The 17,399-nt window shown below is 48.5% G+C and overlaps 3 protein-coding genes across 10 annotated transcripts in view; 2 read left to right on the top strand and 1 right to left on the bottom strand.

Annotated features, from left to right (window-relative positions):
* The first annotated feature begins 1,249 nt into the window (after positions 1–1,249).
* On the top strand, positions 1,250–11,452 carry cfi (complement factor I). 2 transcript variants are annotated; one of them, XM_030338098.1, is made up of 16 exons: positions 1,252–1,490; positions 2,172–2,326; positions 2,573–2,726; positions 3,248–3,311; positions 4,121–4,268; positions 4,780–4,952; positions 5,143–5,253; positions 5,494–5,607; positions 5,724–5,804; positions 6,048–6,172; positions 6,402–6,505; positions 7,221–7,325; positions 7,681–7,859; positions 9,680–9,781; positions 10,398–10,546; positions 10,932–11,452. In XM_030338098.1, exons 1-16 carry the CDS (start codon positions 1,299–1,301, stop codon positions 10,998–11,000), a joined length of 2,025 nt encoding a protein of 674 aa, XP_030193958.1. In that variant the 5' UTR covers positions 1,252–1,298; the 3' UTR covers positions 11,001–11,452. The 2 variants fall into 2 exon arrangements, with proteins under 2 accessions (XP_030193959.1, XP_030193958.1); XM_030338099.1 differs by lacking the exon at positions 5,143–5,253 and having other exon boundaries at positions 1,250–1,490.
* Positions 11,453–11,522: 70 nt separating this feature from the next.
* On the bottom strand, positions 11,523–16,887 carry LOC115529381 (zinc finger protein 135-like). The gene is made up of 8 exons (XM_030338062.1): positions 16,697–16,887; positions 15,875–16,092; positions 15,248–15,416; positions 14,255–14,932; positions 13,983–14,039; positions 13,829–13,866; positions 13,135–13,324; positions 11,523–13,036 (listed from the first exon to the last, which is right to left on the bottom strand). Exons 2-8 carry the CDS (start codon positions 16,088–16,090, stop codon positions 11,706–11,708), a joined length of 2,679 nt encoding a protein of 892 aa, XP_030193922.1. The 5' UTR covers positions 16,091–16,092; positions 16,697–16,887; the 3' UTR covers positions 11,523–11,705.
* rpgrip1 (RPGR interacting protein 1) overlaps positions 15,984–17,399 on the top strand; it is a 19,954-nt gene continuing 18,538 nt past the window's right edge. For 5 of the 7 annotated variants that reach the window (XM_030338040.1, XM_030338039.1, XM_030338036.1 and 2 more), the window contains exon 1: positions 16,890–17,399. This exon is cut by the window's right edge. The gene's annotated coding sequence lies outside the window, so the exon portion shown is untranslated. Of the gene's footprint in view, positions 16,122–16,889 lie in introns of those variants that run through there. The other 2 variants (XM_030338041.1, XM_030338038.1) reach the window with 1 other exon arrangement.

Below are 17,399 nucleotides of genomic sequence, written 5' to 3'. Positions count from 1 at the left end.
AAAATTAAAAGTCGAGAACACTAATGTGAGATATAAATACAACATATAATTGTCATATTTAAGGAAAGATGTTCCACTTATAAACCTGAACTGCAGCCGCATTCACATGGTAAAAATGTCTATTGATAAGCAAACAACATCCAGACAACTCCAAGCACACATTTCTCAAGTGAATTAAGGGCTTTCTTCAAAGCCTGAAAAATCTTTGAATTTCTTGGGAAATTAAACATTTGTAGTCAAGAACACTTACGGAAGAAATGTAAATATGAAAGATAATTATGAAGGAAAAATGGTGAATGATGAAGTTCCACTTAATGCCATACTGTGTCTTTGCAGTCTGATTCTTGGAAACTAATGAGCCGGAATGTCAGGTGCTGTTCAATGTTGTTTTTCTTAAATGAGCTGCAATGACCGAATGTCATGTTCAGCTTTTTCATAATGCTCTAATCAGGATTCGTACTCTCAACCTGTTAATGGTATCCGGCTAATAATAGCCGTAAGGTAGTTATACAATAACAAAATGGTCATATAGGAAAAATGGGCTGAGACTATGGACGTTTGGCTTTTCTATGAAATTGTGGGAAAAATAAACATTTTTGCATCTGATTTTAAAGAATAATATGATGAAAGAATTTTGAGTCCAGGGCAATCTTGTAAGGAGAAATAAGGTTTGTGTGTGTGTGTGTGTGTGTGTGTGTGTGTGTGTGTGTGTGTGTGTGTGTGTGTGTGTGTGTGTGTGTGTGTGTGTGTGTGTGTGTGTGTGTGTGTGTGTGTGTGTGTGCGCGTGCGTGCGTGCGTGCGTGGGAGTGGATCTAGTAGTAGATCAGGGACTGATCATCTCATGGAGTGACTGAATCTTGTTATGTTCATGTGAAGAGATGTTCTTGTGTATGAGTGAAGGTGACTGACCTCTGTCTGTCTGCCTGCCTGTCGGTCTGCCTGTCTGTCTGCTTGCCTGTATGAGCTGTTTAGTTGACTATTGACTTTGTGTTAAACATTGCTCCTAGCTCTGATTAGGACATTATTTATTCAGACAGTTTACTGGAACCTGGTGGCTCACCTTATTATCCAAATACATGGTCCAAATAAATGCAGGAAATAGATAATCAAAATACATATTCCATATACACACCAACAACATACTCCAAATACATCCTCCAAACATATACTCAAAATGCATACTCCTAATACATCCTCTCAAAAAATTATATATATTTTTCATTATTTAAAGGGTGTTTGAGTGTGTGTGTGTGTTTTTGCGTGTGTGTGTTGTGTGCGTCTGTTTGGACACATCTGAGATGAAAGAGGAGATCAGAGTCCGGGACAGAGCCCTCTCCTGCACACCATTTAGCTGGCCCGTCATTGGACTTCTCTGGTCCGTCTCTGGACACAGTTTAGACGTGAAGACGTGTGTTTTTCTGTCTGTGAAGATGAGGATTCATTTGAGAGCGGCCATTTTCATCTTCTTGTCCATCGCTCTCTCTGCTGCAGTAAGTAATGTATATATATATCCTATATAATACTTATATTATATATATCAACTAGTTGAATATAATAATGCCTATTATATATTTATCATCTATGACAAATGTACTTTGTGCTGTTAGTCGCTTTGGACAAAAGCGTCTGCTTAATGCCCTAAATGTAAATGTCATCTACTACAATATAAGAATAACTATATATATATATACATATAATATGTATACATATAATGGAGAGAGGTGATCGTATTCAATCATATTGTTCCAGGGCTGTTTCCTCTGGGCAATACTTGTTAAAGTCTTCTTCACGGTGTTAACACTAAGTTCATGTTTCTCCACGAATACGTCCAGCTTGGGAAGCCCATCAATCCTGCCCATTTCAAGTTTTGCTTATATTCCACTAGTGGAAGATGGATCCATTACAGGGAAACACAGTCATTGTAGCATATGGTGTGTACTTAAAATGGGATGTACTATAATATAGTAAGCATAGAATGTGGTGTGTAATAATTATGGGATGTACTGTAATATAGTAAGTGTAGAATATAATATGGTGTGTAATAATTATGGGATGTGCCCTGTAATACAGCAAGTGTAGAATATGTCGGGTAATGATTATGAAATGTTTTCCGTCATATAGTAAATGTTTAAATTGTTGTGAAATCATTCATGGGACGTATTTTATTGCAGGAGATCCCAGAGGAAAATGCCCAGGCCTCAGCCATGTACTCACCCAAAGTAAAGGGTCAAACCACCTCCCCCACCCCCACCACCATCGACCCCCCTCCCAACCCACAGCCCTACACAGATAACTTCCTTGGGCCGGAACTGTGCCTGGAAAAAAGGTATGCCAGCCAATCTCTTTCTCTTTCTCTTAGTGTAGTGCTTTCTTTCTTTCTTTCTTTCTTTCTTTCTTTCTTTCTTTCTTTCTTTCTTTCTTTCTTTCTTTCTTTCTTTCTTGTCTCCCCTCTGACTGTGTGTGTGTGTGTCTGTGTTTGTCTCTGTGTATGTGTCTGTGTATGTGTCTGTGTTTGTCTCTGTGTATGTGTCTGTTTGTCTCTGTGTGTGTGTGTGTGTGTGTGTGTGTGCAGTTACACCAGGAGTTCGTGCAACAGGGTCTTCTGCCCACCGTGGCAGCGCTGTGTGGAAGGAAAGTGTTCATGCAAGCTGCCCTACATGTGTCCTAAGAGGGGCAGGATGGGCGTCTGTGGGCTGGACGGCAGGAGGTACCTTTCCTACTGCCAAGTAAGAACTGAACAGTTTACTCCACTGTTTGCTATTCGAGAGTCGGGAATAGTCGTGTACATACATTTAGGGCATTTGGCAGACGCCTTGCTGAGTACAGTACAGGAGACCATAATCTCCTATAATCTAATATATGTTACTCTACTATTTTCTATTCAGAGAGTAGTTTAGTAAAGTACAGTGTACTGCAATCGCCTATAATCAACTCTTCTCTTTATAGTAAAGTACAGTATTCTAGTATCTACTGTAACCAACTTTACTCTACTATTCTCTATTCAGACAGAGTTTAATAATAATAATAAATAAATAAAATGTATATAGCGCTTAATATGGTACTCTAAGACGCTTAAGTTTAGTGAATAACAGCATACTATTTACTTTACTCTGTTCTACTTTACTCTCTGGATAGAGAGTAGAAGGGAATGGTACAGTATAAGTAGTACAGTATACTATAATCGACTATACATCTACTATACTATACCTGTCTGTCTGTCTTACATTCATACCTGTCTGTCCTCCAGGTGATGTCCCTATCGTGTTTACAAAAAAGGGTCTTCATGTCTGCCTTTGGAGAAACCTGTTCACGTAAGAACTCACACCTGTGATCCAACATGGGGACTTTTATTTCGAAGTGCATCCCTCTGAACACCAGCCGCGTTTCTAGCTGGAGTTCCTCTCTCTCTCTCTGTCTCTCTGTCTCTGTCTCTGTCTCTGTCTCTCTCTCCGTCTGTCTGTCTAGCTCTTGTTCCTAAGCTCTCTCTGCCCGTCTCTCTCTCAGTCTGTCTGTCTGGGTTCTAGCTCTTGTTCCTAGGCTCTCTCTGTCTCTGTCTCTCTCTCTCTCTCTCTCTCTCTCTCTCTCTCTCTCTCTCTCTCTCTGTCTCTGTCTCTGTCTCTGTCTCTCTCTGTCTCTGTCTCTGTCTCTGTCTGTCTGTCTGGGTTCTAGCTCTGGTTCCTAGGCTCTCTGTCTCTGTCTCTGTCTCTCTCTCTCTCTCTGTCTCTGTCTCTGTCTCTGTCTCTCTGTCTCTGTCTCTGTCTCAGTCTGTCTGTCTGGGTTCTAGCTCTTGTTCCTAGGCTCTCTCTCTCTCTCTCTCTCTCTCTCTCTCTCTCTCTCTCTCTCTCTCTCTCTCTCTCTCTCTCTCTCTCTCTCTCTCTCTCTCTCTCTCTGTCTCTCTCAGTCTGTCTGTGTGGGTTCTAGCTCTTGTTCCTCATATGCTCTCTCTGTCTCAGTCTCTCTCTCAGTCTGTCTGTGTGGGTTCTAGCTCTTGTTCCTAGGCTTTCTCTCTCTGTCTCTGTCTCTCTCTCTGTCTGTCTGTGTCTCTGTCTCGGTCTCTCTCTCAGTCTGTCTGTGTGGGTTCTAGCTGTTGTTCCTCATAGGCTCTCTCTGTCTGTTGTAGCCAGGGATATCAGGTTCAACAGTTCTCTGGTAGAGGATAGGGTCCAGGTGGTGCTTCCAGCTCAGGGGGGTAATCCGCTCTCTGTCTGCGCCAGGAGGTGGAACATGGCCGCTGCCAACGTCCTGTGCAGGGATCTCAAACACCCGCTGTAAGTATAGATATCACATCTCCAATATATATATGTATATTTATAGCAGAACGGTTGGTTCTGATCATGTCATTTGATTGGACCAGAGGCATCACTTTGCTTTACACAAGCTAGTGTGCAGGACAATGTTTCTGTTGCCTGGCAACGATCCATTCAGAGTCCAGTTGTGACATTGCTGGTGGAATATGGTACTGGTTAAATAAAATAGGAAATAGGGGTGGTAATTGCCACCTTCTATCTATACATGTTGAGGGGTCCCAGTGACCACGTGCTGTCTATACATGTTCAGGGGTGTTACTGACCACGTGCTGTCTATACATGTTGAGGGGTGTTACTGACCACGTGCTGTCTATACATGTTGAGGGGTGTTACTGACCACGTGCTGTCTATACATGTTGAGGGGTGTTACTGACCACCTGCTGTCTATACATGTTGAGGGGTGTTACTGACCACCTGCTGTCTATACATGTTGAGGGGTGTTACTGACCACCTGCTGTCTATACATGTTCAGGGGGGCAGCCTCAGCAGGTGTGGCCGTCCCGTGGGAGAGCCAGGGCGTTGGGTCGAGGGAGTGCGTGGAGGTCCACTGTCAGGGCTACGAGAACTCCCTCGCTGAATGTCACCTCCGCCCCGGCCAGAACTACAGCCGGGTCGCCACGGCGACGTGCTACACCCACATTAGAAGTAGGCTCATCTATGAAATACATGCAGTATGTGTAAAGTATGACTCCACTACTACCAGTGTGACTATTTATTCCTACTTGTATAGCTACAGTACTGGTGTGTGTGTGTGTGTGTGTGTGTGTGTGTGTGTGTGTGTGTGTGTGTGTGTGTGTGTGTGTGTGTGTGTGTGTGTGTGTGTTACGCGTGGCAGGTTGTGCGTCCAGTGAGTTCACTTGTGTCAACGCGAAGTGTGTTTCTCTGAACGCTACGTGTGACGGGGTGGACGACTGTGGAGACGGCAGCGACGAGATGTGCTGCAAGGGTGCTTTGAACACATACACATACACACACAGACAGACAGACAGACAGACAGACAGACAGACAGACAGACAGACAGATATCACACACACAGGCATCACACACAGTCATCACAGACAGACATCACACACAGACATGACACACACACACACACATATATACCTACATATATAAACACACATGCACACACACACACACACATGGTAAAGTGGAATATCATCTCTGACCATGTGACTTTGTGCAGACTGCAGGTCGGGGTTCTTCTGTAGACCAGGTGTGTGTGTGTCTAATGACGCCGTGCACGACAATATCAGAGACTGTCTGGACGGAAAGGACGAAGCCCCACACACACCCAAAGGTACACGCACGCACACACACACTCGCAAACGCACACACACACACAAACACACACACACACACACACACTGCTTGTTAGCCAGCTGCCCGTGTGAAGGCTGTTCTGTTTCTCCACAGGGCGAGGTATTCTGATTACTGATGACGAAGATGACACGACAGTGCCTGCTCTCTCTGCAGGATCCTCCTCTCCTAAAGAAGGTCAGTAGTCTAGGTGTGTGTGTGTGTGTGTGTGTGTGTGTGTGTGTGTGTGTGTGTGTGTGTGTGTGTGTGTGTGTGTGTGTGTGTGTGTGTGTGTGTGTGTGTGTGTTTGTGGTGGTCCTCCAGTACAGGGTGTTTGTTGAGTCTAAGCAGTACTGTGTGTGTGTGTGTGTGTGTGTGTGTGTGTGTGTGTGTGTGTGTGTGTGTGTGTGTGTGTGTGTGTGTGTGTGTGTGTTTGTGTAGTGATCCACATGGATAGGGTGTATCTAGAGTCTCAGCTGCATTGTGGGATCCCCAACACCACCGCTGTCAACGATGGGGTCAGACAGCGGATCAAGAGGGTCATCGGAGGAACCCAGGCCAAGCCCGTAACTCACTTCCTGCCTGATTTACATTTACTTCCTGTCTCTTAAACACACTTCTTGTCTTCTACACACACTTCCGGTCTGCTACACACCAATTTTCGGTTTGCTAAACTAACTTCCTTTTTCCTACAACTACTTCCTTTCCTTCCTGTCCTTCCTTAAACACACAACTGTGTGTGTGTGTGTGTGTGTGTGTGTGTGTGTGTGTGTGTGTGTGTGTGTGTGTGTGCAGACTCAGATCCAGTGGCAGGTAGCTATTGAGGAGAGGTATAAGATCGACTGCGCTGGAGCCTTTATAGGAGGCTGCTGGGTGCTGACCGCCGCTCACTGTGTGGGGTAATACCTCCTCTTATGCCCCCCCCCCATGCTCACACTGTATGCTAACAATAACACTACTCCACTTACCGTACTCCACACACTACACATGCTAATAGCGCAATGTCTGCTAACTTCATAATGCTAAGGTGGGAGTGTGATTAGCCGTTACAAGTCATTTTGGAAATCTGCCTATTCTGACATCACAAGTGGGCGTGTCCACTTAGATGTATGCTGGATGGATCAGTCTACCAGCCTACCCAGTGGACTGTAGCAAACGTTGCTCCTCTATCCGTCATATATCTAGGTGGACACGCCCACCTATGCTGTCAGAAGAGGCAGATTTTCAAATACCGACCTATATTTAAGTAATTATGCAACATTTATCAGTTCAAATGTATCCGATGGTCTCTGCTTACAAATTGCTTGCTCACAGATGACAGCAACGTTTGCTCAGAAACATCAGCTCAGTACTTCAGGTTATCTACCCCTGCATTAGACCTTAAGCCAGTACAAAAGGTTCTAGACACCTACCTTTGACCTAAAGCCAGTGCTAAAGCTTCAGTACCCATGCCTTAGACTTAAAGCCAGTTCTATAGGTTTCAGAATCCTACCTTAGACTCCTACCTTAGACCTAAAGAAAGTACTTCAGGTTCTAGTCCCCTACCATAGACCTTAAGCCAGTACTACAGGTAGCCTAACCATGCTATACCTAAATCCAGTGATTTTCTTTCAGAATAAACCCCACCTATTTCCGGGTAAAGTTTTCTGTATGGACGAAGGTGAATCCCCAGGACACAACTGACATTGTTCCTGTTAAAAGGATCATAATACACCCCAGGTACCTGTCTGTCTGTCTGTCTGTCTGTCTGTCTGTCTGTCTGTCTGTCTGTCTGTCTGTCTGTCTGTCTGTCTGTCTGTCTGTCTGTCTGTCTGTCTGTCTGTCTGTCTGTCTGTCTGTCTGTCTGTCTGTCTGTCTGTCTGTCTGTCTGTCTGTCTGTCTGTTTTGGGCTGCCTGCCTGTCAATGTGTATGTGGGTGTGTCTGCAGGTACAACACCAATAGCTTTGATAATATCTGCCCGTCTGTCTGTCTGTCTGTCTGCTAGCTGTGTGTGTGTGTGTGTGTGTGTGTGTGTGTGTCTGCAGGTATAACGCTACTAGTTATAACTGTGTGTGTGTGTGTGTGTGTGTGTAGGTACAACATCTCTACATATGAGAATGACATTGCGCTGATAGAGTTGGAGCTGCTGCCTCCTTACAAGGACATCTGTGTGGAGCAGAACTCGGCCATCAGCGCCGTGTGCGTCCCCTGGACCACCCAGCTCTTCTCCTCGCCGCACACCTGTAGCATCTCAGGCTGGGGCCGGACCGCCGGTAACACCCCCACATACACCCCCTTTCTTCTTCTGCCTCCAACGAAGACGGTCGCTTCTCTCTCTGCTCCCTCTGCTCCCTCCCGGCCCTTATCTCTCCTGCCTCTGCTCCTTGTCTCTGTCTCTGTCCTGTGCTGTCTCTTCTAAATCTGTCAGAGCCTCCCTCTGCATTTCTATCTGAAACCTAAATTATGGATCTGATTGGCTGGTCTCTCAACGCTATTGATCAAATTTTCTCGACGAGAAAACAGGGCAAAGGAGAGCCCGCCTGCCCTGACGTAACGTTCTCAGCGGGATACATGTTGGACTCCTGGAAGGAGTGGAGGCCTTTGTGTCTCGCCATACATTCCGTCGAGGATGTGGAAGACGTCTACATAATTGGGATTATGATAACAGGATTCCTGCTGTTTGGAGGTTGCGGGCTCCTGTTCTATCGCAAAGCTAGTAAGGCGATGGCAGCATATTCGGCTATTGAGAAGCTGCCCGTCATTGTTGGATTGTGCCGGGCTGCCGACACACAGACTCATGCGATGTGCGAACAAAATCGCAAGTTGGATACCGTTCTGGTGAAGTTGGATCGGGCTTAAACGGGCCACCGAAATTCGGCTAATTCGGCTTTTTGGATTCTGGAGTTTGGAATGCTGCTGAGAGTATCAGAGTGACTTAAGGTTGGCGAGAAATTGCAGAGTCGGCCTGACCCAAAGCAATCGTAATCGGTATCTTTATTCGGCTCCCCCACTTCGGCCTTGGAAGGCTGATATCTCTCCCCTCCCCTGGTTGTTATGCAGACAGATGTCCTGCCACCCCTCGCCCTATCCTCCACCTCCCGTGACCTTTGTCCCTGGTTCAGAACTCTCTGTGGTCGTCTCCTCGTCACCAGCATCAGACGGGAGAGACACTGTTGAGTCTGGGTGGAGATGGAGTCCTTGGGCTCACACACACACACACACACACACACACACACACAAGACACATAACACACACACCCCCTGGACTCACCGCCTACTGGACTCCCCCCCCCCCCCTCTCCGTCCCTCGATACAGTTCAGTATGCCGTGAGTGATGCGATGCGCCCGTTGGCTGCGTCCTCCTCCCGGGGTCTGAGCTGTGACCCCTCCCCTCCCCGACACCCTTCCCCCCTCCCACATGTGTTTGTGATGTTTTTGATATGTTGCTTATGTGCTGAGGTGCTTTTTGCTAATCCCTACACTGTGCCCCCCTTAGAGGAGCATAGTTTGGGTATTGACTTTTTTTCCCCCTCGTTTACCCTCTTGTTTAGCTTTTCGTTCTTATCTAACGCGGGCCGCATGTTTCTTATCTAACGTGCGCCTGACAGTCTCCCCGTCCTGTCTCCCCACACCCCACACTTCGTTGCTCTGTAACATGTGCAATGAGGATAAAGATCCATCTATCTATACACACACGCAGACAGGGAAACAGACACACTGACACACACAGAGACACAGACACAGACTCACACCCACCTACACACACGCAGAGAGGGAAACAGACACACAGACACACACACAGACACAGACTCACACGGAGACACAGACACACAGCCACATACGCAGACAGGGAAACAGACACGCAGACACACACAGAGACGCACATGCACGCGCGCGCACACGTCCTCAGCCTTGCTCAGGACCTCCCAAACAGACACACACATATATACTAATGCACGCACACCCCTCTACTGATGATGATATGGTTGCATGATGATGTAATGGTGATGAAGGGTTGATGATGTTAGGATTATGTAATGGTGATGTTGTGATGAAGGGATGATGATGTTATGGTTATGTTATGTGTTTCCAGCCAAGAGAGGGTCTAACGTGTTGCTGTACGCCAACGTCACTCTGATCGACGACTGCAAGAAGTTCTACAAAGACCGCTTCAAACCGGGCATGATGTGTGCTGGTAGGGCTCACTTACTCCTAAACACAAGCTGATAAAGATGAACCCACCACTGGAACCACAGAGTTATGAACTAACCCCACTGTTTGGCGCATCATCAAAAGTGAGGTTCTCCCAAAGCAAAAACTGCAATTTAATAATCACAAGAAACTGGAGACTAGAAAATGAATTCAGGAACATGAACTCCAGACGAGACATCCGGATGTGTCAGGGTTTTCAAGGTGTTCTTTAAAAATATTTACCCTAACTGGATGTGTACCCCAAACACATCCTCTAACGTAGAACTACTCACCAATAGTGTTGACCTCATTTTCACTTGTTTGGACGCTCAGAGCTTCTCAGACACACAACAAACAGTTTTCCCTTAAGGAAATACAACTTTAAGAAATAAAGTCCTTCAGGGTGCTTCGAAGATGCAATTACATTTTTATAAATACTCCCCCCACGGCGACAGTAAACAAACAGTGTTAGTGTACATTGTGTATTGTGTGTGACACGTGCACTGTTGTTTGTGTGTGTGTGTGTGTGTGTGTGTGTGTGTGTGTGTGTGTGTGTGTGTGTGTGTGTGTGTGTGTGCATGTGTGCGTGTGTGTGTGTGTGTGTGTGTGCGTGTGTGCAGGGGACCTGGAGGGCCGCGTGGACACGTGTCAGGGGGACAGCGGGGGGCCCCTGGTGTGTCAGGACGAGATGGGCGTGTCCTACCTGTGGGGCATCGTGAGCTGGGGGGCCAAGTGTGGGGAGCCAGGGTTCCCAGGGGTCTACACCCAGGTACACTCCCACCGACACTTCTGAGTGTGTGCGTGTGTGTGTGCCTGATGACGAGAGTTATGTAATCCATTTGAGAGAATGTTTAGGAAAACCTGTCTTAATACACCATCAACATGTGATTATATACGAACGTATATAATCACATGTTGAGGGTGTATTAGAACAGGTTTTCTGTCAACGTGTGTTGATCACATCCTGATCTCTAGTCTAGCAATTCCTTCTCTCAGGGAACCACCGCTTCAATCTCAAAGATGTTCCTTAAGTTATTATACTTCTTACCGGGAACCACAGCTGCAGTCTCTAAGACGTTCTTCATGTTATTCTTCTTCTGCCAGGGAACCACAGCTGCAGTCTCTAAGATGCTCATGTAATTCTCTCCCTTCAGGTGGCTCATTACTTCGAATGGATCCGGTACCACACAGGCTGGCCTGCAGTCAACATATACAACAGCTAACTCCTTCACTGGGACAGCTAAAGGTTAAGGTCCTCGAGAGCAGGTCAAACTACATGTATAAAGTATAAACAGGACCTCCAGTTGATGCTTGATTACCTGTAGACTAATGCACAGACACCTTGACCATGTGATCAGATCCAACTGTTTTGAACAGGACCGGCAGATGATGGTTACTAGTGAAGCAGTCGACCAGAGAACATGCCATACCGCAGACAAACATGATCATTAACATGTCCACCAGGGTAGATGCATTTAATACAATTTGCAATTCATTTTGTTTCCATCGTTCATTCTTTTGAGCCACACTGACCGTGATGCTGCAGTTACTCGGTTGGCTGAAGCCTGTTATAACTAGGGCTAGGTCCTATGTTGTCAGTGGATGTTGGTTTTGTGGAAACAATGCACTACACTACAACAATTCTCTCATTTCTATAAAGTAGCACTTAAAAGCAGTTTGCTTATTTCATTTATTTCTATGTGCTCAAATGATTCCTGCACTTTTAATAATGACAGAACAACAAATCAATCGTAGAGAAGAGATTTATTCAGACATGTAGAACACACACACACACACACACACACACACACACACACACACACACACACACACACACACACACACACACACACACACACACACACACACACACACACACACACACATTTCAACCGGTGTCTTCCGTGTTTGACGACCGGCGTGCCTCGTCACCGAGCGGCGTGGACACAGACGTGCTTCTTGGAGCGCCGCGACTCGGTGACGCTCTCCCCGCACTCCTGGCAGTGCCTCACCCGGACCTCCGAGTGCACGCGCTGGTGCGACTGCAGCTGGTACCGCCACAGGAAGCTCTTGCCGCACTGGTCGCACGCAAACGGCCTGTCGATGGCGTGCGTGTGCTCGTGCGTCCTCAGCGCCCCCAGGTGGCCGAAGCTCTTGCCGCAGTGCGCGCAGGGGTGCCGCGTCTCCGCCGGGTGCCGCAGCGTGTGCAGCCGCAGCTCCGAGGGCCGCGCGAAGGCCTCGTCGCAGTGGGTGCACCGGTGCGGCCGCTCGCCGGCGTGGAGCCTCTGGTGGCTCTGCAGCTGCGCCAGCCACATGAAGGTCTGGCCGCACGAGGCGCAGGCGTGGGGCCGCTCGCCCGTGTGGATGCGCTGGTGCGTGTGCAGCGTGACGAGCCGCGTGAAGGCCTTGTCGCACGCCGCGCAGCGGTACCGCTTGTCCCCCGAGTGCAGCAGCTGGTGCTGCCGCAGCGCCTTGGCCTGGCCGAAGGCCTTCTCGCAGTGCACGCACTGGTAGGGCTTCTCCTCGACGTGCAGCGCCTCGTGGCTCTGCAGCGCCAGCGCGTCGGCCAGCGCCAGGCCGCAGCGGCCGCAGCCGTACGGGCTGTCGGGCGGGTGGCCGCGCTCCTGGTGCGTCCGCAGCTGCCCCGCGCTGCGGAAGCGCCGCTCGCAGTACGGGCAGCGGTGGGGCTTGTCCCCCGTGTGGATGAGCGCGTGCTGCCGCAGCGTGGCCGCCAGCCGGAAGCGCTTGCCGCACTGCGGGCAGCCGTGCGGCCGCTCGTCCGTGTGCGAGCGCTGGTGCGAGCGCAGGTGGCTGTCCTGCTTGAAGCCCTTGCCGCACTGCGTGCACAGGAAGGCCCGCTCGCCCGTGTGCACCGCCCGGTGCCGCCGCAGGTTGGCGGGCCGCAGGAAGCTCTTGCCGCAGTCGGGGCACCGGTGGGGCTTCTTGCCCGAGTGGGTCTGCAGGTGGGCGTTGAACACGTCGGCGCGGGCGAAGGTCTTGCCGCAGTGGGCGCACAGGTGGCGCCGGTCGCCGCTGTGGCCGCGCTGGTGGTGGCGGAGGGCGCCCGGCTGGTGGAACGACTTGCCGCACAGCGGGCACACGTGGGGCCGCTCCCCCGAGTGGACGCGCGCGTGGGCCTTGAGGCTCCGGGCCGTGGAGAGGGTCTTCCCGCACTGCTCGCAGCCGTAACCCCCGATCGCCGCTCCGGGGTCCTCTGGCCCGGGGTACTGCTCAGAGCTTTCCCACTCGAGAGTTGCTCCTATCAAGGCAACACCACCGTATTAGCATGAGCTCAAACATCACACACTGAATGTGCTGCCCTCTTCTGGAAGACTGTGGTGGGTTTTAAGATTTAACCTGATGCAGGGGCCGCCTCCTCCTCCTCCTGCTCCTCCTGCTCCTTCTTCTTCTCCTCCTCCTCCTCCTCCTCCTCCTCCTCCTCCTCCTCCTCCTCCTCCTCCTCCTCCTCCTCCTCCATCTCTGGAGGAGCAGGACTGGTCTCTACAGAGACTGAAACCTCCTCACACTGCAGAGACGATGAGGAACCCTGATAGAGGACGTGGGAGAGTTAGCCTCATGCAATACATGCCAGTCCTCGTCTTTACTATCCATACCAGCGTTCATCCTTTATATACATATCAGTCGTCATCTTCACTATAAACACCAGTCAGTACTGAAGGAGAACTTCAGGATTTTTCAACCTGCAGTCTATTTTTCAGATTATTTTGGGTGCAAGAGTCTGATGCCGATTTCTGCATATAGCGCCACCTCAGTGAACGTCCTCTAACCGTTTTTTCTTTGCCACTTTTTTTTTTGCTTCCTTCAGGGAAAGATCTCTACAGAGGAATACAACTTTATTCTTTACATTTCGCTTGATCTGGTCAAATTTTTTAAGGGTCCAACCAAGTCTTTAGAAAAAAATCGGCATTAGTCCTTTCATACAAGCAGAGCGTAAAATAGGTTCACGTTTAAAAAAATCCCAAAGCTCTCCTTTAATACACATTCAAGTCAGTATTGGCGAACCAGATACCGGTCACATTCATATACACACCTCTGGCTGTTCATTGTCCACCTCTCTGGTTTTGAGGGCTGTGAAGAAGTGAAATGTCAGTGTTTTCAACAGCTTTCCTACAGGTGAACACGTCATATAGGTCCTGTGATGTCAGGTCATATAGGGTCATATAGACCCTGACCCCTGACCTCACCTTTCCTTCTGCTCCGCGGTTGTCTTTTTTGGGTCACATGTCCGCTGGTGCTGTAATCTGTTTTAAAATACACATGGGAAATAGGACACAAGTCGGACGATTTTCTGACAGAACGGTATATCATGGTGTTATAAAATGATGACTTGTCTATATCAGTACAATCTCACAATATGTTACAAGCTTTTATTCAAATCGAAGATTCGAATCTTCGAATATTTCAGATTCAAGTTAGCCCATCCAAGTTATATCATTCTGTTTTTACTGCTTCTAACCTTCAATACGTTGGGATGCATCCTGCGCCGTGGGGACCTCCACAGCAGGCCTCTCCTCCTCCTCCAGTGCAGGGCCTTCCACCTCCTCCACAAGGCCTTTAACCTCTGGCATTGATGGGCCCTCTATCTCCTCCATCGTGCGGCCTTCCACCTCCTCCACTACGTCCTCCACCACCTCCATCGCGGGGCCTTCCACCTCCTCCACCAGGCCCTCCACCACCTCCATCGTGGGGCCTTCCACCTCCTCCACTACGTCCTCCACCACCTCCATCGTGGGGCCTTCCACCTCCTCCACTACGCCCTCCACCACCTCCACAGTGGGCCCTTCTATTTCCTCTATCGGGAGGCCTTCCACCTCCTCCACAAGGCCCTCCACCACCATGGGGCCATCCACCTGGTCCATCGCAGGGCCTTCCACCTCCTCCATCGCGGGGCCCTGCTCCATCGTGGGGCCCTGCTCCATCTTGGAGCCCTGCTCCATCGTGGGGCCCTGCTCCATCGTGGGGCCCTGCTCCATCGTGGGGCCCTGCTCCATCGTGGGGCCCTGCTCCATCGTGGGGCCCTGCTCCATCGTGGAGCACTGGTCGGCGGGGGGTTGGGTCATGGGTGTTGGGGAAGCAAGTGAGACGTGGGTCTCTGCCGCTGGAGCTCCAGCCTTCAGGGCCGTCTCACTCCAGCCTTCATAAGGGATACGACGTTATTCTAGCGGCCGGCTAGGAGCTCATGCTAGAGTTCCCGGCTAGGATGTCATGCTAGTGGCTAGGATGATATGAGGCTAGCTGCTAGGATATTATGCTAACGGTTAGGAAATAGCTAACCGCAATCATGCAATGGTATTTTGCTGTCTCCAGGTCATTTAGTTTACGCTCTTATCCAAATGGGCTTTCATAGGATGTTATTTTAATGATCAGGTGGGGTTTAATTCATCTCGCTAAAGAGTATCCAACACCCTAAGCACCAGTCTCTCCTGCCCCTGCTCGAGTCAGGGCGTACCTGGGACGACGGTCTCGTACAGGGCCTGGATGCGTTTGAGCGCGGCGGCGGCCGCGTGGTTGAAGTGGCAGCGGGGGGCCAGCAGCTCCGACGCCCAGGAGCCTGGCCTCCTGCCTGGCCTCGCCAGACACAGCACCGCCCTCATGCCCAGCGCGTGGAGCTTCTCCAGCTGACACACACACACACACACACACACACACACACACACACACACACACACACACACACACACACACACACACACACACACACACACACACACACACACACACACCAGTAAGGAAACATCAAACACACATAGCAAGCATACAAAGCAACCAATTACAGGCAAGAATAAAGAGTACCAAATACACACACACAGAAAATAGTGAACAAAATGAGGTATTAGTAAAAGAGGTATAAGTAAATGGGGTAGTGAGGTCGTAGTAAATGAGGTTGTGAGTTTGTATTCAATTGGGTAAATATATGTTGATAAATGAGGTATTAGTAGTAGTAGGAGCAGTAGTAGTAGCAGATGAGGTAGTAGTAGTAATAGTAAATGAGGTAGTAAAAGGTAGTAAATGTAGTAGGGGTAGTAGTAGTAGTAAATGAGGTAGTAGTAAAGTAGGTAGTAGTAGTAGTACGCACCAGCAGCACGGCCTCTCCTCTGACGTGGGAGGACATGTGGTACCTCTTCTGGGCTTTGATCCAGCTCTCTCGGTTGGAGTCAAACTTCTCCATCTTTTTCTTGAGCCACAGTTTGTAGGGCTGCTCGGACAGGCAGCTGGGGCAGGAGCGGCTGGCGATGCCCAGCGGGGCGCTGCAGCCCACACACCTCTTCCTGGCCACGCCCTGGCCTGGCATGGCTGGCAGAGACACAGAGACAAGAGATAGAGTAAAGCCCCCTTTCACACATGCATTATTTATTGACTGCATGGGAACATGAGTGAATGGGAACCTGGATCGATATTCTGGGAAAATCTGCACCGGTATTTTTTTTTATTGTGACCTAGTAACATTTCCGGAAGAGATGTGTTGTGTATGAAACAGTATAAATGCTGGGAGAGGCACATAAGGGGTAAAGGGAGGGATACGTCAAGATGCTTCCATGTGGAGGAGTGAATGAACCAATCACAAGTCCCTGCTGATGATGACGTGTTCTAATCCATATTGTTTACCTCAAGGTTCCAATGCTTTTCAAGTGATTCGAAAACAATTTCAATGCAGCTTCTTCTTTACAAACCAGCTCATGTTTTCAAGAATGGCTGTTAATGTTAACTGATCAATGGGGTGAATCAAGACATTAGTTGTTGATCGAGAGACCATCCATAGTAGTGATAGTAGCAACTACTGGGTGTGACGGACCGTGCAGGTAGTAGTACTGGAGGTTATTTACGTGCACTTTGACTTTGGTATAAAACGTAGTGGGTCTTAAGGGCAATGAAGTTTGTAGCAGTGGAGGTTATTTACCTGCACTAAAGTTATCTTCTGGGTCTAAAGGACCATGCGCCAAGCCTTGGGTAGTGGTCCGACCGCACAACAATACAATAAACTTAAAAGACCTCTTATGCTGTAACTACTGAGAACAAATGTCTCAGTTGTGTTACTGTTTTGTGTTAGACGTTTAAACGACAGTACAATCACATGGTTCATAACAAGGAAGTGGAGGTCTTCTTCGCTTCGGGTTACTATATGACGCGACGATCATGACTGCCCCCTGCAGGCAGAGCCGTGGTAGCTCACAGTTTACCAGTTACGCTCTTGTAACAGGTACCTTCGTATTAATCCTTGATTTGATTAGAACCAGATTAACACAACACAGATATAAAATGAAACCAGCAAAACAGAAAGCAAATCAGATGCGTGTTATTTATATTTATCACCTTTTAGCCGCTCTCGTCTCTCCTGTTATATATATTCATATATCTATTCACATTTTAATGTATATCGGAATATCAGTATGTATGTATATGTCAGAATTTATCCACTTGCAGTCTCTGACCAAGGCTCTATGCTGCCCCCCCTTAGAAAATAATATTAAAAAATTTAAAATTAGAAATACATATTAGGACTGCAGATTACTCCTCACATATCCCTCCTTTATTCCTCCATCACACACACACACACACACACACACACACACACACAAGCTTTATGCACAAAGATTTAATTT

The sequence above is a fragment of the Gadus morhua genome, chromosome 17 (assembly GCF_902167405.1).
Source record: "Gadus morhua chromosome 17, gadMor3.0, whole genome shotgun sequence".
Taxonomy (NCBI): Eukaryota; Metazoa; Chordata; class Actinopteri; order Gadiformes; family Gadidae; genus Gadus; species Gadus morhua.
Note: the sequence above shows the minus strand (reverse complement) of the source record. Positions and strands in the feature narration are given on the sequence as shown.

Coding starts and splice junctions, on each gene's coding strand:
- cfi (XM_030338098.1), top strand. CDS start 1,299: ATGAAAGAGGAGATCAGAGTCCGGGACAGAGCCCTCTCCTGCACACCA. Junction 1,491..2,171: donor CCATCGCTCTCTCTGCTGCA/GTAAGTAATGTA, acceptor ATTTTATTGCAG/GAGATCCCAGAGGAAAATGC. Junction 2,727..3,247: donor GGTACCTTTCCTACTGCCAA/GTAAGAACTGAA, acceptor TCTGTCCTCCAG/GTGATGTCCCTATCGTGTTT.
- LOC115529381 (XM_030338062.1), bottom strand. CDS start 16,090: ATGCCAGGCCAGGGCGTGGCCAGGAAGAGGTGTGTGGGCTGCAGCGCC. Junction 15,417..15,874: donor GAGGAGAGGCCGTGCTGCTG/GTGCGTACTACT, acceptor TGTGTGTGTCAG/CTGGAGAAGCTCCACGCGCT. Junction 13,867..13,982: donor ACCGCGGAGCAGAAGGAAAG/GTGAGGTCAGGG, acceptor ACTTCTTCACAG/CCCTCAAAACCAGAGAGGTG.